Here is a 25,036-nt window from a genome sequence, read left to right on the forward strand (position 1 = left end):
CTATATACCCTTTCTTATAGAGTGCCTGTAGAAGGGAAAATAGAAAACGTGGGCAAAGCAAGTTAATTACGTAAGGTTAAGCGCTCTCGACTGCCCCGCGTCCCGGCAACAGCCTAGAAGATCAGAACAGAACCGGCATCTAAATAGATTTCAAGCACTTGAGGCGTTGCAAATGACGGGCCTTGTTTCTGATTTTCCATTTTCACTTCGCTATGTTGATTGCATTGGCAAACGAAGTGAACAGATTTAATGAAATTTAAACCAAGCACCACCAAACCACCAAGCCACCAAGCCACCAAACCATCTCAGGCAGGTGGCGCTGACCATGCAAATCTGGTTTCCTGGTAATTATTTCAATGGTCTTTATTTGCTAAGCTATTCAGTTAAATTGTCTTCAGCTCCAGCCCCGTTTCCCTGATCCCCATTTCCCTTCGCGCTCTACGCCCTGGACATTTTCTGCATAGCTGAGCTAATGAGCTAATGCATCGAACCTGTCAATAGTCAGGAATGCATTGTGGCCTACTCTTGTTCTATTCCAAATGCAGCTGGGTTAATGAAGTCATCTTCAAACCAATATAATAGTATTTATACGAATTATTATATAGTCGTCTTAGAGCAGAAGTATTTGTGATCAGATAATCTTCAAGCAGTAGAAATCAAGCAGAAATTGAGAGGGATTTTCATGCTAATTAGAAAGACACTTATTGAGTTAGATACGTATTTATATACAATATAAACTAATGCATTATGGCAATGAAAAGCGAAATGGATAACAATATAACACATGTATCAATAAATGCTCGATGTCAGCCAAAAACATGTGTATGAATGCGGCGACCGCGAGTAAACCAAATATCATTCAAATTGCGGTACGTGCAATCAAAATCACAAAAATTATTGCAATTGCGGAAAACTGCATTGCATACTTTGCGGCTTTCAGCCACGTGTTGACAATGCAAAAACAAGCCAAACCGCATTTTGCCTGTTTATGCCAAATGTGCAAACTTTTTAATATTTCATGATGCGAAACGAAAGCATGAAAGGTTTTTATACCCTATAGCAAAGCGTAAAATGGGTTTCATTAAGTTATGAGGGCATACGAGCCTATCGAATATGGTATTAGTCTCTGGTATTTTCTGGTTTCCATTTCTAGACATCACTTACCCCCTTTTTCGCTTGTGAAAAATTTAAGCTTGTTTTACAAAGATATTTAAAAATTAGTTTAAAGTCTAGCAAATGAAGAGCAAAAAGGTGGATTTAAGCAGGGTTTCATGCAACATTCGACCCGCATTTTGCATTGCAGCGGGGTCGATCAAGTATGATTGAACCTTGAACTAAGTTTGAGGACGATCGCAAGGGAAACAAAAAAGTTTCGTACAATCGTTTTCCTCGATTTTCCCACATATGAGGATGGAATTTCTCAAAAACCTGTCTTAGCGTATTATCACATAGGAAAACAACAATATTTGGGCTGTGCGCTGATTTCCACTCAGTCAGTCAATTAGTCGGTCAGACAGTCAGTCAGTTTCATAAATATACTTATATATCAGCAAGCAGCTGGGTGGCCTGAGAAATGAGCAATTTCCCAAAAATGGGCTAAAAATTATATAAGTTCTAAATCAACACTAAGAAGATAATCAATAATAATACAAGTCTATCTACAGGTTTGCATTTACATATGACTACACTCATTGATTCCAGAGTTTATATGTGCTAAGTAGATCAAATGTGCTGGTTCAAACATGAAATCGAAGATACTTTAGCAATGGGTATCTGGTAGTCGAGCGCATTTATTGTGCTATTTTTAATAATATTTATTTTCATATGCGGTTAGAAATGTAAAAACCATTTGGTTACATTGCCCAGCCACCGTTCCCCCGCTTGCACTTCTCCATCCACGAACCACTAAGTCTACCCCACCGCACCCCCCCCCCCCTCCTCCTCCTCTCACCGTCCCCTATCCTAGTTGTATGGCCTAACAAATTAAATTTTCATATGAATTACTGTGCTGGTCACGTAGCAAAGTGGGCATGGGAGACGGGCAAGAAGCAGGTCCATGTCCATGTCCATGTCCACGTCGTGTCCATTGATACGTATTATGTGACTCTGACCGGGTATACATTACGGTACACCCCACCCCGCTGCGACCCACAACAATATTTTCTCCTGCCCCTGCCTACTGGCAACTTAATTGCGTCGCCTTTAAATGCGACAAAATGGCAAAAGACATAATTAATAGACGCATTTGCGGGGCTGCGGGTGGGGTAGGGCTTGTATTCGAGGGGAGGGGGAGAGCGGTTGTTAAATTGGTCCACTCGTTTATCGATTTTTTCGTTGTTTTGCTCTTGGTCAAAGCTTTCAGAAGTCTACGACAGGCGGCAATGCCAATTGGCCTCTGGTCATTAAGCGTTTCAATATGCGCCAAAAATACTCGAAGTGGGGACGAGGTGGGCGTGCCCTGGCATGGAGTAAGGGTAGGCAATTGCGACGTCTATTTGCTTGTTTAAATTGTTTAAAATGTCAATTTAATTGCGCTTAATTAAATGCCAAAAATCCGTAAGGAAAACAAGCGACACAAAGAGAAAAGCTGAGCAGAGTTTCGACTGGTAATGCACGGCACGGGGTGGGTGGGGTGGGGTGTGGTGTGGTAGGGTGGGTGGGGAAGTTCCATTTCAAAAAGTTTTATAATAAGCGCAATGAAAATAATTAACAATTTGTAGAAAATAACAAGCTCACAAGTACAAAGCAAATGATGTCAATGAGCCGCACAACAGGCAGCCGGGAAAAACTATGCGCGTGAGCCACAGGACAAAGGATGTCGGCGGTGTTGGCCTCCAGTTAAATGCGGGACACGGGACAAGGATGCCAAGGCAAGGAGTCGGATTCCCGTTTTATTAAGCAGACTGACATTAAGATGTCACGTTTCCAATGTCCTCTGTCTCTTCTGTTTGTTTGATTTTCCTGCGGGTGGGTTGCTTAGGGTACTGTACGGAGCAGGGTTGGGGGCAAAGGACAACAGACAATCTTCAAAACTGCTTAACGGGTTGAGTCCTGCTGCCTAGTTAAGTTTGCTAAATGGCTTGCTACTGCCGGATAGTGCCAGAGGGCGGATTGTATTGTTGCGTGCGCCTGTGTATTTGTTCTATTCATTGTTGTGGACTGAGAAACGTTTAATTTAAATTATAAATCAATTCGTTTGAGGCAACTCACGAATGAGTTCGGCTTCAGTTGTTAAAGCAACAGTGAAGGAAGTATCTGTTGATAATGAAAGGCAAAAAAAATTGAATTGAAATTTAATTTTGTCTGGAATTATGAATAACGTACAATACATACATTAAATACATACATTCCATAGAATCAACTGACCATTTCCGTGTGCAGATTTTTCCAGATCAAACCAATTGTGAATGTTAATAACATGTCAACTTTTACTAACAGCTGTAAACAAGAGCACTTAAGATAACATAGAAATGTAAGTTATTTATGTAATGAATAAACAGCTTAAATACCACATTATTTAAATTCTTGTGACAGTGAACAATTTGCGTATAGCTATTAAAAAGAATTTAAAGAAAATGTAAGCAAAGTAATTACAGCCATAAAGCATTCCATAGTATTCATATTATTGATGCTTACAACTGCTTGGGAATGCTAAGAACAGCTGTCCATTATTTTCATTTGTTGTCTTAGTGTTTTTTGATGTAGTAGATTGGCCCTATCCTACAACACTTTAACAGAACTGTTGATTAGTTCATTTTCTAGCTTTTCATTTTATTTACTTTTCAGCTTTTAGCACACTCGAGTTTCTTTGGTCAACCACTTATTGCTAAATAATAATTACATGAACTGGTGTTATTTGATATGCGAGTGCTTAAAAAGCTTTCCACATCACCAACTGAATTGATAATGCTAATCAAATCGGTTTTAACCAGACACTCGAACATTTTTCAGCTAACGCGTTTGGGAATTTTCTGCTCGAAAATGAAAATTGTGTATTTTGGACAGCACTTGACTTAGACAAACATAATAATACCCGGCTATGCTTGACGGCGGCATATCCTGTAAAATAAATTAAAATTATAGTCAACTGCTAAGTAAAAAGTAATTGAGCAAAGATTAAATCTTCGCATAGTTCATATATCAAACGGGCAGTGCGTATAACCAACTACTGTATTTGGAACGTGCCGACACTTCGCTCGGCCCTCAGCCCCAACAAGTGGCATCATAGTCAAGTATCTACACTTCAATATAAGCCGCCGACTAGAGGGCAACATCTGCCACATTACGAGCTAGGCATATGAATTGTGAGTACTTCATGCAATTACGAATGCAGCAGCTTGAAGTGATTGCACTTGACTTAACTTTTGCCGTCCGATGCCAATCCCAAGAGTGTGGCAATAAGCTGACTGCTCTGCCGCAAGCTAAAGTAACTGGCAATGTATCTTAAAGATACATTCAGCACACATACACATACATGTATGTGTGCGCTTCATAGCGCGCTCCTTGAATCCACTTTATGAGTTTTTATGGCTGCACGCAGAGGGCACAGCTGGCGCTGCGGTGTCTCTTTATGGTTGCATGCACCACCTTTTGTGACTTCAGCTACCGCATTGCCACCCCACTTTTTGCCAGCCCGCAAAAAACTTACGCAAAAAATGCGTGCCGAATAAACTGTTGCCAACAGTTTGCATATCCTACCAGAATGTACTTTAAATAATTCACGACTTGTGTCGACGAAACAAAAAGAATTTTTTTTATCTGATTGAATATAGAGATATACATTTATCCTGTTTTTTTTTTTAAGAACAGAAACCTTCGGTTTGTTTTTCAGATATAAAAAAATATATATATATATATATATATATATTTGTCATACGTTCTAAGTTGACTTAGTATATTGAAAACTTGAAAATTATGTGTGCGGGTCCTTTAGCTAGAATTCCGTCAAGATAAGATTTCGATACGGCAAAGAGCATTCAAAAGTTGGAAGCTTCCATCTTGAACATTACCTTTGTCAGGCTCGAAGCTAAAGCGGCATCCACAAAAGTTAAACGCACATCAAAAGCCAACTAATTTGGCTGTAAAAATAACATTAAATCACATTCATTTCGTCTTGCTGGGGCAATAATAAACAAAAAAAAAAGCAAAAGGCGAATGCCCCAGCAGAATCGAAGACATCTATGCCGGAGCAGGCGGGAAGAGTGCTACCTTAGCTACCTTCGATCCCTGGCAGCAGCATCCAATCCACCCACCCGTACGACTGGCTCTTTAAGCTTATGTTGCACTTGACTGATTTTTATGCTTTGATGCTCAATGATTTTATTATTAAAAGCAACTGTCGTCGTCGGCGTCGTCGGTTTTTGTGGGGATGGTCGCTGCTTTCTTTTTTATTTTTTGTGGTGGCTGTCAGCTACAAAAAACCCTCACTGCATGGCCAAAAAATAAAAAAAAGGGCTACAACAATAACAACTGAGTTGCTGCAAAATTGCTGCCGGCTGCGGCTGGGGCTGGAGCTGTGGCAATGCCACTTCACCTTTGCTTTGTGCTGTGGCTGCCACACTTGGGAGTCGCTTAGCTGTCTAAATATGTCACTTGAATTTGACGACGGCCACTTGCACAAAAGCTGAAACACCCTACCGCCAGCACCAGGCCCACAACACAAAACTGTTGCCTTCTTGCCACGCACACATATGTGTGTGTGTATGTGTATGTGTGTGTGTGGGGGGGGGGGGGGATGCCCCCATTCCAAGATAAACCCACCACCCGCTGCTGGCCGTGTCTTGTTTTCTTAAAATATTAGTTACCTTTGGGTTCGCTATTTTTCTGACTTTCTCTGCGCGTGGCCGTAGGAGGGAAAATTGTTTTACTGCTTTTTATTGTCATCTTTGTTATTTCCCCGGCCCCCCTCCCACCTTTATTTCACTATTTTGTTTTTCCCTAGCTCTCCCTTTGTCTGTATTTGTGTCTAGTGTTTGCTTTGACTCAGTTACATCTAGCAGCGAGGACGGCCAAGAGCAAGTTGTCATGAATAATGAAAAAGCAACGTGAATACATTTCTTTTGGTCCCAGAGTTTTAGTGTGTGAGTGTGTGTGTGTGTGTAGGAAAATGGGAAATGGAGAATAGTATGCTCCATGGGAGCTGCGGCAGCACACACACTAGAAAAACTTTCGAGTGAACTGCTCGCAAAAGTTTACTTTACTTTTCTCATTGTTTACTTGCTTACTTCGTATAAACATATTAAACATATAATATACCCTATATTATATTTCGATCGGATAAATTGATTAAAATTAAGATTAAGATTAACGAGGCTGATGGATCCCCAAATGCCTTTCGATGCGAACATTTTGACAGCTTGTAAGTTATACCCATATTCTGCCTGAGTCGGCTGGGTCGGAGCACAATATCAAAGGGCTATCATTCGAAACATTTTGTATGAATAATATTTACAATATGACTATATATAATACCAATATTGAAATCAAATATAATAATAAAATATGCTTGAAATTTTATGAATTTTATTATTTTTTTTCAGTGTATGGCCCAATGGCTGTATGTATTGTTGGCCGACACCAACACACCCTGCCAATATAGTCAATTGCTAATTCAGTCACAGTAACAGTAGCAGTAGCAGTAAATGTAACAGTCACAGGGAAAGACGCGACTGTGTCTTCGGCGATTCTATTTGTGCCGTCCAGTCACTCCCCACCTCCCCTTGCAGCTGTTTATAATGCGAATGTGCGTGCGAGTGTGTGTATGTGTATGTGTATGTGTGTGTTTGTGCGTGTATGTTAACGCGTGGGGAGTGAGACTTCGTTTTCTCTCCCATATAGATTTTCCTTATTTACCGTTCATTGCTAGCAGCCGTGCTCATACACAGCTCGCCCTCTCTCAAGTGTGTGTGTGTGTGTATCTGTTTGTTATCCTTAGCCTTAAGCTAGTCGCAATGAAACACTAGCAAAGCCCTGCCCATTCCCCGCCCACACATATTGATGATGCGCCCCTCGCTTGGGTTCTCGTGTTGTTGTTGTTGTTGTTGTTTGCATTTCACATTCGCTGCTCGCTCGATGAGAAAATCGAAATCAACAAAGCAAATAAACATTTAATAAAGCGCAAAAGTGTCAATAGATTTCTGGTCATTCGACTTGATGGGGAAGCCGAAGGAGCCCAGGCGGGAGACGTGGAAAATAGCTAAAGAAAACTGGCATGCTAATTAAAACGAGATTCCCAGAACTTTAAATGAACTGCCAGCCACAAAATGACAGCATCAGCGTCAAGTGCTGCTGCCGACGGGTGGGCGGTAGGGTGGTACTGGCGGGGTGGCGAGGGGGCGAGGTGCGGGGGCGTGCTGGTTTAATGAAAAACTTGGCGCTCAGCAAGTACAACTTCTGGTGGATGTCAAGCGAACCAACTACAAAATACACAACACGCATCGAGACGGCAACTTGGCCAAGAATCTCAAGTTCCTTAAGTTCAGACGGCCAAAGTGCAATTTTGGCTAAACCAAAATGAGTCCCGGATGTGGCTCCGCAACACAAAATTAATGCAAATATAAATAAGAAACTGCTCGACTGGCCGATGCCCTAGGTCTAAAGAGCCAACACATTAAAAGTGCTCTGAGACTATCGAAAGGAATCGATAGCTTTTATCGATAGTTTTAAATTATTAGTATAGATTTTTAATTTAGTACATATAAAAGAAGGTAGATGATAAGGTAGAAAAATAGTGGTAGGATGGGGAAACGTATATAATAATAATAATAATAAAATTAATAGCAATAAGAATAATGATAATAATAATAATAATAATAATAATAATAATAATAATAATAATAATAATAATAATAATAATAATAATAATAATAATAATAATAATAATATTAGTAATAATAGTAATAATAATAATAACAATAATAATAATAATAATAATAATAATAATAATAATAATAATAATAATAATAATAATAATAATAAAAATAATAATAATAATAATAATATTAATATTAATAATAATAATAATACTAAAAATAATGATAATAATAATAGTAATAATAATGACGATACTAAGAAAAATAATAATAATAATAATAAGGATTATAATAATAATAATAATAATAGTAGAAATAATAATAAGAATATTAGTAATGATAATTATAATAATAATAATAATAATAATAATAATAACAATAATGATAATAATAATTAATAATAACATCTATATAAACACTATTAGGTAGTTTCGCAGATGTCTGTTTCAATGATGTGTCAAAAATAAATTACTTTCGGCCACGGCATTTTTAAGGAGTATTTATTACTCAAGTTTGGAACTTGCTTATCAAAAAGTACACAATATTAACAAACATATTTGTGTTTAAATTTCAATCAAGACTCTCGAAAGTTAATGTTGCTTAATCCTTTAGGAGGATCTGTTAATAACCAAATTAATGGAAAACTTAACAAACAATCGATAATTATGCATAAATCTAAATGGATACAAGCAAAATTTTTAATTTAAAAATATATATTTTAGAAAAATAATTATTAGTGAATGCGCCAAGCGTATTTGATGTCAATATCGACGAGGTTTAATGGAGTTTAATGCTGTTCCAACTATTTTGAGGCATGCAAAAACAACAAATATGTACATAGGTGTTTGTATGTCGAACATGGATCAGTCAGTAAGCACCCCTCCACAAGTCAGGTCTATACAAAAACACACAAAAACACCCCATACTAAAAGCGTACAGTGCTTTTTCTAGTACTTTCTTGCAGTCAGCTTAGTGCTAACTAATAAGCGTAGGTGATGCCTTATCTATATGGCGTAACGGACACCAAGTTCAGGGTCAAGAAGGACACCGACGGGCACAGCCCTGTTCCTCCAATCAAATTTCGACATAACACTTTGGTAACATGTCGAGTCCAGTACGGTCATGACGAATGGCCCATCCAGTTCCGAGCCTCGCCTGTAAGCCTCGTCGAGCTATGTGTTAATGTAGTCGATAAGCTGCCGCTGCCCTCGGTCTTTGAATGGACCGACATGAATATACGGCTATGGATTTGCCGCTATGGGTATCCACAGTATATGGTGAGTTTCTAGCACTTCCAGAGGAATCCTCAATTATGTATTGTGTTATTTATATCATAGTCATTTGTAAAATCCACAGAACACTTTTCGTCAGAATATGATCTGGGGTCGAAAGTTGTTGTTACTGGACGCCGATGCGTTGTCGGCAATGAATATCAAGGATTTTGATCACATTAAGCACATTACCTATGGCATTCGCATGTTGTTTCACTTTGAGCTGACGAAATTCTCGCACAGTATTTCGCTGCCGGATGAGAAACCCAACGAGCTCTATTTGCTGTGGCACACGCAGACGGGCCTCAACTATGATGCAGTTCGTCGCTCGGATCTGTACAGACGCATGCAACTCATACGGGAACGTTCTCCTTCCCTGGATCATTGGGATATGCTCGATTTGTGGCTGCGTCGCGAACGTGAACGCAAGTACACGGAGCTTGTTGGAGCCGTGCCGCGTTATAATTTGTACTCGTGCCCCGAGACCCCAGCAGAGAGTACAAGTCAGACCACATCGGAATCTGGCTTCGATGATAACTATTGTCATACATGTCTACCGCCCTGCGAATGCTGGTGGACAGAGCGGGATACATTGTTGCCCTGGCGTCTGAGCTGCCTGACTCCGGGCAAGCAGGTCACACACAGCACCTGGATGGCCACTGAGAAGCACTGCGGAGAGTGTATACCGCCGTGTGAGTGCCGTTGGCTATCGCGTTACTATCTGACTGGCACGGTGATCAGCTGTCTGAAGAATAAGTTTCCAGAAAAGTTTGCACCGATTTTCGATGCGACCGGCCCGCCAAAGATACGCGAGAGTGTAGTGGTACGTTGGACGCGTTTCTCGATTTAGATTTAGATAGTCTCTGTACGATATAAGTGTGATAAAGGAATTACAATCTGAAAATTATATTTAAAAAAAATAAAAACATATACTATATGTATATATAAAAGGGAACTCGTGAATAATATAATCGATTCATTATAGTTAACCGATAATAAATCAACGAAAATATTGTCGCTGGTTCGAACCAGCTTCCTGCCTTTGGCTTCGGTTTCAGTACTTGGTTTTCCATATTCATCCTAGTAATAAAATATTATATAATACTTCCATATGCTTTGGTATATTATCGACAATGTTGTCTCTCTTGCTTACTTAAGTCAAAAGCACATGCTGACCCGTTAGTCAGCCGTTTATGTGCACAGGGTATGGGAATTAAAAGATGCTAAACAAACAGAAACAGGCATATTACAACAAAGACAATGTACCACATACATGCTCAGACTCGAGCCGAGAACTTCCTGTACCCAACACAACTCCCCATGGCAACCGACCGAACAGTTGATTTGGTTCTTGCTTGGCTGTTTAAACCGCAAATACAGATAAAGGGCAAATTACTTTTTGGCCAAGAAGCTGCCGAGATGCCGAAACCACGAGCCGCAAGCTGAAAACTAAACACAGCGCTGGACAGTCTGCCAGATGGGCAGGGCAAGAGGATGAGAGTCAAAAGCAACTGAGATGCTTAAATATAGTTTGAATGCGTGTTGATGTTGAAATGGGTTTATAGTGATCCTCTTGAGAATTGAGGCTGGCAGCAGAAAGAAATTTCTGTTAACCGAGATCAAGCGCAGTCTGATTTATGAAACTGTTTGTTGACATTGGCTTCAAGCCATAAAGCTTAGGGTTAAGCCAGGGTATTTCTCTAGGGTCGTTGTACTAATATTTCACGTGAGTAAGCAACATTGGAAACTGCCAAGCAGTTTTGTGCATTATGTTTTGTTAAGGGTGTTCTTGTGTTCCCCGGACAAGTGTTAGTTATAGTAGGGCTTTTTAACTAAAGCATAGTAAAATTGTATCTCTGTAAACAAATAGTTTCTTTAAAATTTTTGCACAAAAATTGGTCATAATTTATTTATAATACAGCTTTTTTGCTTTAGACTACATTACTCTTTCAATTTCAATTTCATTAAGACTAAAGATCCACACTCAGTTTCAAATTCCACTTAAAATTCTCAATCTGTTCTAGCGGAAGATATATTTAGCAACTTTGACATCAGTAGCTTAAAAGCTTTTTGGCGTTTAGCTTAAAGCTCACAAGAGTATGGCTTACAATTAAAAGTATCTGACTCTGCGAAGAGTGTGGCTAATAAAGATTTTGATTCTTCTATAAGCATTCGGCATTTGTGTAAACAGCATCATTGCCTGTAACTGGGACAACCGCAAGCCAAGTCGCAGGACTACCTTAAAACTGCAGGTTGTCGGTTTGCCTGGTGCCACACCTATAAAATGTCGCAATATTGCAGCACGAAAATCCAAAAACCGACCCTGATACCAACGCTGAGCCTTGTTTGCTTGCAAAAAGCGCAAAGTACTGACAACAACAGCCAGCGGCATGACAACCAGGACCACAAGTAGTAGATAGGCCAGGGCCAGGACAATGTTGGAGCGTGCCACAAACTTTGACTGTGCCACAAAATTGGATGCCGGCAGGCGGAGGCAATTGTTGTTGTTGTTACGTTGTTGTTGTTGCAACGTTGCAACCACAAAAATAAGTGTTTACAGCATTGATTACAAGCGTGGGCGATGGGCGTGGCAACAGCCACGTTGCAGTTGCCGTTGCCGTTGCCGTTGATTAGAGTTTAGCCCACAAGGATTTTTGCATTTCTTAGATGCAAAGCCAACGGACTGCAGTAGTCAGTGTGACCAGAGCCAGGGCAGCGTGTCAGTAGTGTCATGGGAAATGCCACAGCTTGGCAAAGAGAATGCCGTGCGGGGTGCGGGGTGCGGGCTGGGATGGTGCTGCGGTCTTTAGGTGTCGACTCGGCGGCCGCATACAATTGACAAACTGTGAAACCCTTTTTGTGGCACTTCCGTTGCGTTTGTTTTCCACAGTTTACAATGCAACAACGACAACAAATCAACAAGCCCCCTCCCTGCCGCCAAGCACGCCTTGCTACGCCTTGTGCTGCCAGTTGTGACAAAAGTTTATACCCAAAGCATTTGAACTGCATTTCATTATGGTACAATACCGCCTGGCTTAGCCACAGCAAATGCAAATTCTGTTGGCGCCATATTGAAAACTGTGTGGCTGTCACCCCGCCACCCCGCCATACCACCACAGAGGCCACCAGACCACCAGCCCACCAGTTTCCCACTTTACCTAACCGCAGCGTCAGTCTTTTGTGGGGAAGCGTGCTCCAATCGAAGCGTATAAGTGGCCCTTATCGTGGCTGGAATTGAAGTCGATGGGAACGGGAGCCAGTTGGGTTGGGGCCGCAGGCATTCGGCAGTTCTGGGTTTCAGGGTTACCAAAGCGGGCTGCTTGTATCGGCCAGTGCGAGTATGTACTGTGTATATTGTATTGGCAAATATTCTCATGACATTAGGAATTTTTATTGAATTTATGCAAAAATTGCACATTTTTTTTGTGCAAGTATTTTTATACTTTTTCTATGACTTTTAAATTGTTTTGCAGTATGCGTTGTTTATGTAAGTTTTGAAAGCGTTTACTGTTAACTTCTATGTGGCAGAAAATTCATAAGAATTTAAATACATATTTATTCTTTAAAGTTCGGTTAACAAAATATGCAAAACTAACAAGACTACTCTACTACCATACTCGAGTGGAGTGCTCGACTGGCAGATACACTGTGTCCCACGCCGAAATGCCGTTACAAAAATTCAAACTTTCTTTAGACATACATACTCACTTAATGCACACTATCGAAAATTTATTCTGAGCGTTATGAAATTTTCTGAGCATAAGTGTGGTACCAAAATGTGCGTGCCTATTCCAAATCGCAAGATTCTGGCTTAAATATATTTTGTTTTATTTTTTTGGTTGTAGGTGTAGGGGCAATATTTACAGTCTATGCGAATGCCAATCTTCTGGAATCAAACTCTTACAGTTTTTAAGTTATGCTTAAAAAAGCATAGCTCACAAATTCGATTTTATCGATTTATTGGAGATGGGACGAAATATCATTTTGCGTATGTTATAGGGGAATATATGTTCCAAATATCAATTAATATAGTTTACCGCTTTCTGCCTGTATACCTTTTTTTTAGCCATTTTCAAGGGGTCAAGGTGTAAGAATCAATGCTTGATTGTGCAATTCAATGTAAAAAAAACGCGGAACTAGTTTTCTAAACACCCTGGTAAATACTTGCTGTCAACTTGTGGATGAGGCGTCGCCACATTTTCATTAATACTTTAACTAAACCCCATGAAGAGGTCAATTTAACTGCATCTCAACTATCAGAAAGAGAAAATCAAAAAAGAAACCATTTAAAGTATGCAAAGTATGTATTAAATGTAGTTTAATTGAACCTCACTGACTACTATTAAAGATCCGTACGACTTTGTTTAATGAAATACTCAATATATTCTTCCTCGCCATGATTGAGTCGACGAGCACTATCAATGCACTCCTGATAGCCAGCCTCATCGTTCATGCGCTTTAGGGTACCGGCCCTATAGAGCCAGGCACGCAGGCAGCGTCCATCCAAGTTCATGATGACAAAGTCAAGATCTAATAGGGCCCGCTTAAACTCACGTTTCCTGTTGACAGTTGTAGTTAGTTGGATAAATGGATACTTCGTCGCTGTACTCACTTGATGTAGCACAGGCTGCGATTTGTATAGAGAACTGGCGAATCGGGTATATATTGCAGGCCCTTGGTATAGTGCTCAATCGCTTTCTCAAAGTTTCTGTTACGATACTCAAAATTGCCTAGCCTATGTTCGAATTAATACCGTCTTAATGGATGCGTGGAGTTCGAGAGAATTATCTAAAGCTACCTGCGATAATTGCTTGCAACGCGTATACGCTCCTCACGTGCCTTAATCCGCTCTTCATGGCTGGCATCGATCTGGCGCATGAAACTCATTTGATTCATATTTGATCTAACATTTACCTTTCTGGACGACATCTTCGTTTTCCTTGCAAAGTACAAGCTACGCGCCAATACCATAAAATTGTCATCTGTGACAGCCGCACTATAGTTAATTTCCACCTTGGCATCCGTGTCCTTGCCGGCGCTAGGTTTTTTTTTTCTTTGGTATCAAGAATCAAAGTCTGTACCCTTTAAATGTGTCACAGGCTCTAGGACTTACTCCATTTTAGATTTGCCCATTTCGGTTAAGAACTTCATGAAATCGTCCACCTTTGAGGCTGTACGTAAGAAGTCCTCCTCGAACTCTCGGTGTTTCGCGGCACGCATTGTATTTACGTGTTTAAGTATTTGTGTTTTAGTGTTTGTGCTTAAGTATTTGTGTTTAAGTATTTGTGTGATGTTGTTTTTGGTGTTGTTTGTTTAATTCAGTTTCTAATACTGAAAGTTCACATGACTTGTTAACTACCTCACAGCCAACTTGGCCAATACAGCCAACAGCTGCTCGAGCCAGCTGACTGTCATACATTATGTTTCTCTAGCTGTTAAATATTGCATAACGAGCTTACGTTTTATTATTTTCATTAGTTTCTTTTTAACCTGGTAAATTATGTATAACAAACAGTTGTAAGTGACCCCACAAAGTATTCTTAATATATTAGTCAGGATCTCTGAGATTATAAGAGCCAGAGAAATTATGAATATGTGTTTAAAAAGGTAATTCCTCCCGTTTTCATTAAATCGAAAAATATCGAATTGAGGTATATACTAATAGGAAGAATCGAATCTCAAATATAGAATATCAGAATTTTTCACTTTTTAGGCCAAGGACATTTCATCCGATCGGATAATTGAAACAATTAGTAATTAATTTTATTATTTATAGCGAATCTTTTTTACGTAATTGGGTAGAGGGTATCATATTAAAGACAACCATCTCATACAGAATGGAAACACTTTTTTTTGGAAATAGTTTCAACTCCTTGACAAGCCGCAGGCTCACTTGATAAGTGAGTTTTTACGACAGCAGTCAACCAGCTACATGGCCCGTCTTCTGATCTTTAGATAAAGCAAAGCCAAATCGAATAATTACAAAACTTAAAAAGTACTGTTAAGTTTGTTAATCCCATTATTGTAAACAACAACGAATACTGAAAGTATACGAAAAGCTGTAGAAAATTCTTGGTCAAAAGATTCCATTTATACATTTTTTTCGACAATATAACTTTATGAAATTTAAACAATCAGAACTCAGATCTCATTTTTTCTAGAAAATATTCAATGTATTTGATCTGTCCCATATTCGTCTGGCGCGCGGACGTCTGTTCCGCCTCGCTGACATCGATCTGGCGCATAAAAGTCATTTGATTGAGATTCGCTGTCATATTAAATTTAAAGGTGCTACGCTTGGTCCTCTTTCTATCCTGGTACTGGCCGCGCTGCATAACAATAAAATTTGTGTCCGTAACGTCCGGAATGATAACAGCCGCGGCCTTATCATCATTGCCTTTGCCTTTGCTGTAATAACCACAAAGACTTATTACTATGGATCTATTTGACTCTAGAACTCACTCCCTCTTTCCCGACCTTGATATTTCGTCCAAGAACTTGAAAAGTTCATCCACTTTTGAGGGCCTGCGCAAGAAATCCTCCTCCAATTCACTGTGTCTCCACTTACTCATTTTGAATGTGATATGTTGTGATATGTGAATGTCGAAGTTGTTCGTTTGACTCAATTTATGGCATTGAATTTTATCGCAGCTCCAACTTGTACCTCATCAAATGCCGCACAGCCAACTTAGATAATCTGGCGAACAGTAATAATCATTTGCTGCAGCTGTGACGATGCGGCTGCATTTGCGCTTGCAACACCATCTAAACGCAGCACCAACCGGCCCTGCCCTGCCCTGCCCGCCCCTCTGCCCTGGTTGACTGGCCAGCAGCAAATTAGCCATGGCTGGGTATTCCCGGCTAGCAGCTGGCTCGTTAGCCAGCATGTGGTTTTTAGGATTAACTCAATTAAAATTTTGTGGCATTAAAATTGTCTTGCAAAAAGAGGTATTCTTAAAAAAAACAAGCAAGAGTGCTCTAGTCGGCAGTGACCGACTAGGAGATACCCTGAACTTAGGCACGAGCTTCCGTTACAAAACACATCTGCACTCAAACCTGATCTGTGCGTGTCATATGAGTCTCCAGCTCTCATATTTGCCGACATCGGCGCGTTCGGATAAACGGATGGACTGACAAACAGAGTGTCGTTTCCTTCTGCCCGTTAAATACACTTCCACAATACCATTATACACTTATTTTCCGTGAAAATCTGGTATTGTTATGCAATAAGCATCGATTACATCAACTGATGTTTTGCAGACATACATATTTAGTTAATTAAATTTGTCAATGAATAATTATGTTCATTAATACATACACACATCAGTTCATATAGACATACACATTCACATTTACATATACACACATGAGGGGCTTGAGTTCGGCCCACATCTTCTACGTTACCCACTAATCGATTAAGCCTCACGTTCCTCAACTCTTATATTTCTTAACCGATCCGGATGGCATACATTTGCGCAATACCGTAAAAACGCTTTTACGCATTCACAATCGGTTCCGAGCGTATAAAAATGATTGTACAATTGTATGGATGACATAAGGCTATGAAACATTGCCATTCAACGTTAGTTAGAGACCCTTTATTTCTTAAGCAAATGGAACACAGATCAAATTGCATATTGAGTTTAAAAGGTTTGAGAATGGTATTTCTCAATGCAGTAAGTGAAAGCATCCTCCTAGATGCAGTTCCTTAAACTATGCATATATGGCAATCCCCGACAAGGATATGTGATCTACAGGGCCAAAGAGCCTTCCTATAATATGCGTGGAACATTGAAGATACCAGATTAACATGTTGACTATTGCCAAAAAGGACTCTGCCAGAAAGGTGTATGCCTTATTACCTGTGATACCGCATTTGTAAGTTCTCGCTTAGATACAGCTCAACTCGATTAACATATTTGAATTCACATTATCTTATGTAAGTGGGGCAAAAACTTTCGCAAGCCACACGAAGGTGTCAACATGGAAAAGCGCAGGAATAACGTTTTCGAACATCATAATATTATACGAAATCACATGCAAAGGAATATGAGAAATTTGCCAAAAGCCATAAAACTAGCCCCTCTCCTCTGAGCTCTCAGTAAGTGTGTGAATGTTGCACGTTTCTTAGACGTGGCTCGATTCTCAGTAAGCCATTTGTTTACCTACGAAACCATACCACAATTACTTTATAAGATAATATTTCATAAATGGTTAAACGAGCATACTGCCGGAAAATTTAATTCTTCCTATGAATACGCCTTTCCAAAGAATGCTTCGGAACCATAACATGCGTATATATTATTTCACTTGCTTGTATAATGATAAAATCAAGCCTGTGCAGCAATTTTAAAAGACAATGACACCGAAACCCAATTAAAATGTATGTTAAACTATCCACATAAATACGTTTTCTATTTGTTAGTACACAGTTTACGTAAAAGGAAATTTCTGGGAAATCCACCGGAAAATCGGAATTACGCCCAATAAACAAAAACAGCGCTAAATCGCTGCACAATGCATTCAATTCAGAACTTGTGAGAGATCGACAATACGAGCGAGACGTTTAAAGTCAATCAGTACGAAAAAATGTTGCAGCAGCAGAAAACCACGTACGACAGCTAAAAATTAATCTTCTTTTCCTAGCGGAACTGGAAAATTGTTCCTAATTTAATTAATTTTAGGATTAGGGATCTGGGAGGAGGACAACCTCAAACAGCGCTTGATCTACTATGGTATTCGCAAACAAAATTTCAAAATAATCATTTGGGATGAGTGTACGCTCTTTATAGCTCAATCGTCAAAAAGTCTATATACCCAGGCCCAAGGCTCTTCTTTCAAAATAAAAAAACATTTTTGTGAGGAATGGTCAGAGAAGAGAAGAGTTAATGGAGAGTGGTTTCCAGGAAATTAAATATTTATAATCTGTACGAGTAACTACATATCAAGTTTGGTGTATCTAGCTCTTGTCAATTTTGAGTTTCGCATGATTCAGAGATCGCTGCGTTCATACAGACAGACAGACAGATAGACAGACAGAGAGACAGATAGACAGACGGACAGAGAGACAAACAGACAGACGTACAGATGGAAATAGCTAGATCGGCAAAGCTTGCATGTACTTTATGTGTTTTGAGATGCTTCCTTCTGCTTATTTTTTATCTATTTTCAATGGGTTCAGGGTAAAAAATAATAATATAAAAAATAGAAGCCACATGTATTTTATTCCCTTGACTGCCTTCTGGCGGGTCGTACACATCTTTAGTTTCGCCTGACAATATTTAATTGAGTTTGTTTAAAAATTTCTTTTAAATTAAGAAAGTTTTTGCACGTGACTCTTTTCAGGTCGGTGGCAACTTTTATTTTATTCGGTTTTAATTTTTGCGGATGTCACACGGCGTAGAACGTGCTGCAGATGCCAAAAGGTTCAAAATCAAACGTGGCAACAACGTCGGCCAATCAAAATGAATATATATTTCAGATGATTATAATCAGCCAAATTACGCATACGCCAGCGTGCACAATTGACAACTAATCGGAAGTACACCTATGAAATTAAATGGTAAATAAGAGAACCAAAGAATGTCCCCTCCTTAAATATTTGAATATTTTGGTTTAATTCAATCGAATATGGATTTTCTTTTAAATTAACTATATTCACTATTTTCATGCCAGATCTCGTAATATTAAAATCGACAAAAACGCACAGTGTTTCGAAAATTTTGCTCACGTTTCGCAGCATTTGCTCGTTAATATTTGAGTTGGATCTGCCACGCTTTTCTTCCGGCTGGTCATTGGCACAGAAACACTGTGGCATGCAACATGCTGGGTCGTTTGGTTGTGCGTACGTAGCAGAAGCATCAAATACTTACGGGCACTGATGCCGACACGCCGACATTGATGACTGCATTGACAAGCGGAGGCATCGGCAACTGGACGACGACGTGCGGCAGCCTCCAGAGCAATGTGTCACGCGTGGCAGCTTGTGCTGCATAAGCAAGCAGTCTGCGCGTGCCTGCCACTCACTCGGTTGGGGGTGAGGTAGCCTACTACCAACTACTCTTGGCTTAATGTTACCCGGCTTCTGCCCGCTTCTGCCACACTTATAAAGTCGAGCGCACGCAGTTGCCAGTATTTCAGCTAGTTTCATCTTCTGTTTATACCCTGTACTAAACAGAATATAGCTTCTGTGTTGGCATTGCCTTTGCCTGTACCCGCCTCTAAAATCAAGTAGGAGTCCTCTAGTGGGAGATGCCCTGAGCCCGCGCCGAGCTGCCTTTGGCAATTGTTTCAACTTCCTTCAATGCAAACATATACAAAAATGCAAGTGAAAAGCGCCATCTTGTATGCATGGAAAATTTCAGGGTATCCGCTAGTCGGGCGCTCTTAACTTGATCAAGCAATATCTATCTAAAGAGCTATGCAAAAGTTTATGTTAAAGCCAAAGCATTGACCGCCATGGGCTGCCCGAAGGCTTTTTTAACGTGCCTTTTCACCTTTTTGGGCTGAAATAAAAAACAAAGTCAAGAGAACGAATTTGGCATACCCTACCGAGCAACGGTAACGGCAACTTATCGAAGAGTGCACCGAACGGGTTCAAGAAGTTAAGAAGAATAAGAATAACTTATATATAATATTTTAAGTATTATATTATTATATGTCATTCACATTTAATAAGTTTTCCAGCTAATCCCTGCCTGATTGTTAAAGTTGTCATATACTTTTAAATAAGGGTAAACTAAATTTTGGTGCCTGGCGCAAGCAGAGGAAAGGGCCGGCTGCTGTTCCTGTTCCTAAAGTGAAAGACAAGCAAAAGATTATACCTGGCCCGGCCGCGGGGCATGCTTTGTAATGGCGCAAGAGACAAGGTGAAACTGACGAAGATGGCGTCGGAGTTGGAGTTCGAGTTCGAGTTCGAGATGTTGTTGGGCCTGTAAACGTGAAGTGAAGGCGTGAAGTGGGGAAGGCGGAGGGGGGCTTACATGCAGAAATAAATTGCATAAGCGTTGGCGCTGGCAACAAAATAAAAAGTAAACACGTTTAAAATGTTGTTATTCACACAAACGCGCTTACTTTGGCTGAGATTCAGCCTCCACCAGAGTTGCCACCTTTGGCGACGTTGCTTATGTTGATTGTGTGCAACATTGTTTGTGTGCGCCTTTTGTGTCCTTGGTCGCCATTCTTTTTGCGAATTCTCCTTTCATGCTGTCACTTTTTGCGTTATTTACCTTGTTAACCTTTTCATGTTGACAAACTGTGCGCACGCTTGTATCTGTGTGTGTGTGTTTGTTGAGAGCACAAAATGGCGATGTGAAAAGTGGAAATCTGTTGAAATTTGTTTCAAGCCAAAGGCATTTGTTCTGCTGACTTACTGTAGCTGCGCTGGCAATGCGTTTCTATAGCTTCTAAGGCCTAAAGATTTAAAGGCGAAAAAAACGGTGGAAGTGGGCTATGCGCGACTAGCTGATACCCCGTGTACTCACATAGTAACAATTAATTCCTCACTCTCTTTTAAATTTGTTTTGCTTATTTTCTTTTAGGATACAGAATAATAATAATATAATTATATTTAAAAATTAGTTTTCTGCCATTTATATTTTTTAAGATCAACATGTATGTTTTTTATGTTGTTACGAATACTATCAAGAGATCAAGTCTCTAAAGCGTACTTATGCATCTTATATATTTAAATCAACCATAAAATAACCATATTTTATTTTATTCAAAACCCAAAGCGACAAAGCAAATAACAGGTAAAGTTTTTGTAGCAGATAAAAAAATAAATTACAAATTTTAAAAGTCGAGAAAATAAAAAGCATATTAACAAAAAAATGTAATATGAATCTTATGATATTTTTACGGAAAACAATAACAGCAAAGGCACAAATAAAAGGCGGTTGCAAATTCATTTAAAAAACGAACATGCAAGAAAATTTCGTTGGGAGCTTGGTGCCTTTATTACGCATACGCCATGTGTTGTGCCTACAAAAAGAAAAAGAATAAATATGAACTAACAAAATTATATTTAAAATGCGAAATTAAAAAAGCCAGATCAAAAGGATTTGTGTGTTTCGCCATTTTTATTAAATTCCCAGGCGAAATATATATGTATATATATGTGTGTGTAGACGCGAGAGCGTGTGCTGGGGATAAAGTTGAGCTTTTAATATAGTGCCAGAGAATTTGCATTTAATATTTGCATGGTGCGCGCAGAGCAGGCACTTTCTGATCAGACAGTACAAAACAGGATGCGGCAGGATAAGCATATTAACATGCAAGTCATATTAAGGACAACTGCAGCTCCAAGCACCAAAAACCAATAATGCGCATATTAGACTTGATGATGATAGCGATGACAATGACAAACACACCGTGCTCCCCGCTCAGTCCATCCCATGCCTGTGCATGCACTTTGACTGTTGCCATTTTCCGAGAAACACACACACACATACACACACACACTCACACACAAACTGATACACACAGATGCGCACAGGCAAAAATTCGTGTTATCCTGGCCATTGTTTCTTTCGAACTGACCGCACCCCACACTACACCCGCCCGTCCTTCCATCTGTTGGCAATGCACACACGAAGTTGTAGTTATAGCTGTGCTGCATGTTGATGCCACAACTGAGTCCGCTTTCCCCGTCGCAAGGTTATGAGAGGCGGGCACTTCGTCTAAGCCAAAACGTGCGCAGTCTCTGGCAATCAACTTTAATAACATCACAGAATGTCAATAAATCCACAAAATTGCTGCCCCCCAATTCCCCCGAATCGCTTTTTGTTGTGGCTCTGGCTGGCATCCTTTCGATGACGATGACGATGATGATGATGATAATGATGCTGCCCCCGGCTGCCTTTCTCCGTGGCTCTTTCTGATGTTCAGCAGGAGTATCATTAACAAAAGGAACTGCGTGCTGCAGCTGTCCGACTGCCGGACCGGGAAATGTTGCCTCCTTCAAATGAATGCAAGCAACTTTAGCTGCTTAGTTGCAGTCCGGGGCCATGATCCTATATTCGGCTCCTGCCTCTGCCTCTGCCTCCGCTTTGTGTGCGTCGACAGCAATTGATGAGAATAAAACTTTAAAACTTCACACAGCCGAGTTATAGTTGTAAAAAGTTAAAGTTCTGTGCAATGTTTTAATACCTCAATCAATTTCATCTCGAAGGCAGGTTCCACCTCCACAAAATGGATTTAGTTTTTAAATATCTTAACACAATAACTAAATATATATATGAATTAAACCAGCCAAAAATATTTTAAAACAAATTAAATGCCCGTTGAGAAACAAATTAAGTCATACAAAGAATTCATTATTCCCAATGCTCGAGGAAAATCGAGAAAAAATATAATCAAAATCAAATAAAACTAAGTCGCTTAAGCAAACGAACTTCGTAATCTAACCAGCGGATTATCCAGAATTTTTCAAGTGCTAAAAATATAAATTTTTTTATTACAATTTCAAAACGTCTTCAACCCTAGTTCGAAAGTACAAAGATCAATTCTAGGCATTTATGAGCAATACATTATTTTCAAAAATGTATGCTTGCAGCCTTAAGGCAAAAAATAATATTACTTTTTAACTTAATCTTTACTTTAAATTCCGATTGTTCAAGATATTTCCCATTTAATCAAAAACTATTTAATTTTAAATCTTTTCATACCTCATTTAGAATACTTCTGATTTAAATCCGCAGATCGGACTTAAATGCTAAATTGAATAGAATTGAATTGGGTTAAAGTTGCCAAAAGCATAACAAACAATTACACACAGAGACACACACGCACACACACACAAACACAGTCAAACTCACCCACACAGGCACACACGCGTACATGTGCCGGCCATAAATACCGTAAATCTGTTCAACATTTATTCACACAATTGACACTCAATGCGACCCTATGCCCATTCATCATCCCATACCCGAAGATAGCGAATAAATATACATTTCATGATTATCATTTAGCGGCAATATATACGATAAAAATTATATTAAAATAACAGGTGACCGACTAGTAGATACCCTACTACTACTAACTACTGCCCGATACCATAGAAAACCCAACCATAAATAACTCCGGCATTCATAATACGATCCGAAATTTGTGTAAATATGGAAACAAAATACTTAGATATATGTACTATCTAGCAAAGAGTATTTTCAATTTAGGTGGTACCAGAGGAAAGAATATAAGAAATACAAGAACATTAGCCCCTATAATCTCTGATCTTAACAGCCTAGGCTGAAAATCGATAATAATCGATCATAATTTAAAATAAACATGGTCTGTGTAAGGTGTACAGCAGAAACTTAATACAAATTTTAAACCTATTGATATTATATTCTCTGGGAGCGACGTGTTCATACAGACAGGCGAATCGCATCGATTGTTGCCGCTGCTAAGAAATCGAGAGATTTTATCGAATCAAAAATGAGCCCGCCTATCGTTTACATACGTTTATACAAAACTATGATACCCATTTTCAGCTAATTTAAAAAATGAAAAAAATAAGAAAAGTATTTTTAAATCATAGAGAATTTATTTATGGATGTATAAGTATCACTCTTCACAAGGCATTGTCTGTCGGCATTGGGTAAGCCAATGTTCGCCGCAGCTGGCATTTGCCATTTGCTCGGCCTCAACATTTTGCTGGATATGCTTGAGATGCTTGTTAAATATTTGCGGAATGCACAAATGCAACAAAAGGCAAGTGGCATCTGCAGAGATTTCACTGCAAGGTGTGTGCAATTTATCATGTGACTGTGTGTTTGTGTATGTGTGTGTGTGTGCGCCAGCATTCATTTCCCATGCAGAATGTCCTTTTGGCCGCCAGAAGCTGCGGGCAGCAGGCAGTAAAGGATTTTCGCTGTTTGTTGATATAAGTGCATATTTTATATATTTATATATACATACATATATAATGGGAGTTTGGGGCTGGCTGCGGCATAATGCAAATTGTATAGAAATTGATAATACGCCCCGTGTGCCCAGACAAATCTCGACAAATGCGGCTGCAATTTTTATGTTCTCATTTATAATATTTAACCTGCCATCTGTGTGTGTGTTAGTGAGTGTGTGGGCGGGTGTGTTTCGCAGCAACGATAATAAATTGATTGCAATGGCACTAAATATTTTATTATTGCTAAATATGCAACAATGCTCCATGGGGCAGGCATAAAACAATCGCATGTAACGACTGAATGCGCAATGCGTGAATTGGTGCAACGCCTGCAAAGCGGAGGAGGGGGAGGAGGGGGAGGTGGTCGGCCAACCTGCGCTTGCTGACAATGCGTATAAATTATGAATGCGATATGCACTCAATCGCACACCCCTTCCCAGGCAAAACCCAGCAAACTGTATAAAGATGGCCATGGAGTTTAATTTGGGGGCCTGTGGGCTGTTGTATCTGGGATAAATTAAATTTCGTTAATTTAAAAAACAAATGACAGAGATTTTCGTTGTTGTTTTTAGCACAATCAATTCAAATTCTATATTTTTATAGCTGTACAATTCAATTTAGCTGAAAGTTCATAAAATTGCTCGGTCTAAAAACAAATAGTAAAAAAAAATAACATTAAATATTTCGCATACCCTGTACCCATGCAGGTCAGCAAATAGGGTTTAATTAAATTGTGCAAATGTTTGTAACAGACGCTAGCACGTAGCTTCTATCGACTTTATATATACGTAATTAAGATCAGCTTCAACATTCGGGTGACCCATGCCACGACCATAACTCGCTCTGTTCATTTGCGGAAGCATAACGATCTCAGACGTCGCATCGATAAGAGCCTATTGCTCTTTAAATCATCGAAAATCGATAAATATCGATTTGCAGCTGAAGTTTTTAAAGCAAATCTCTGAAATTATCTATTACATACAATTTAGTATGGATGTTCACGTAAAGTATATACAAATGAAGTATATTTTACGTATAATTGCCTT

General features: G+C 39.4%; 3 protein-coding genes across 5 annotated transcripts; 1 reads left to right on the forward strand and 2 right to left on the reverse strand.

Annotated features, from left to right (window-relative positions):
• The first annotated feature begins 8,680 nt into the window (after window positions 1–8,680).
• Window positions 8,681–10,037, forward strand: LOC135434798 (uncharacterized). 2 transcript variants are annotated; one of them, XM_064691516.1, is made up of 2 exons: window positions 8,681–9,088; window positions 9,168–10,037. In XM_064691516.1, the coding sequence occupies exons 1-2, from the start codon at window positions 8,807–8,809 to the stop codon at window positions 9,930–9,932; spliced, it is 1,047 nt and encodes a 348-aa protein (XP_064547586.1). In that variant the 5' UTR covers window positions 8,681–8,806; the 3' UTR covers window positions 9,933–10,037. The 2 variants fall into 2 exon arrangements, with proteins under 2 accessions (XP_064547586.1, XP_064547594.1); XM_064691524.1 differs by having other exon boundaries at window positions 8,964–9,088; window positions 9,149–10,037.
• Window positions 10,038–13,367: 3,330 nt separating this feature from the next.
• Window positions 13,368–14,426, reverse strand: LOC135434859 (tetratricopeptide repeat protein 12). 2 transcript variants are annotated; one of them, XM_064691592.1, is made up of 4 exons: window positions 14,196–14,426; window positions 13,881–14,120; window positions 13,695–13,817; window positions 13,368–13,641 (listed from the first exon to the last, which is right to left on the reverse strand). In XM_064691592.1, the coding sequence occupies exons 1-4, from the start codon at window positions 14,300–14,302 to the stop codon at window positions 13,425–13,427; spliced, it is 687 nt and encodes a 228-aa protein (XP_064547662.1). In that variant the 5' UTR covers window positions 14,303–14,426; the 3' UTR covers window positions 13,368–13,424. The 2 variants fall into 2 exon arrangements, with proteins under 2 accessions (XP_064547662.1, XP_064547655.1); XM_064691585.1 differs by having other exon boundaries at window positions 13,881–14,135; window positions 14,196–14,425.
• Window positions 14,427–15,216: 790 nt separating this feature from the next.
• Window positions 15,217–15,731, reverse strand: LOC135433131 (uncharacterized). The gene is made up of 2 exons (XM_064689099.1): window positions 15,560–15,731; window positions 15,217–15,490 (listed from the first exon to the last, which is right to left on the reverse strand). Exons 1-2 carry the CDS (start codon window positions 15,652–15,654, stop codon window positions 15,217–15,219), a joined length of 369 nt encoding a protein of 122 aa, XP_064545169.1. The 5' UTR covers window positions 15,655–15,731.
• Between the last annotated feature and the right edge of the window lie 9,305 nt (window positions 15,732–25,036).

Source organism: Drosophila montana, unplaced genomic scaffold (assembly GCF_035044405.1).
Source record: "Drosophila montana isolate Dmon_TW-CO22-7 unplaced genomic scaffold, ASM3504440v1 contig_1505_1, whole genome shotgun sequence".
Taxonomy (NCBI): Eukaryota; Metazoa; Arthropoda; class Insecta; order Diptera; family Drosophilidae; genus Drosophila; species Drosophila montana.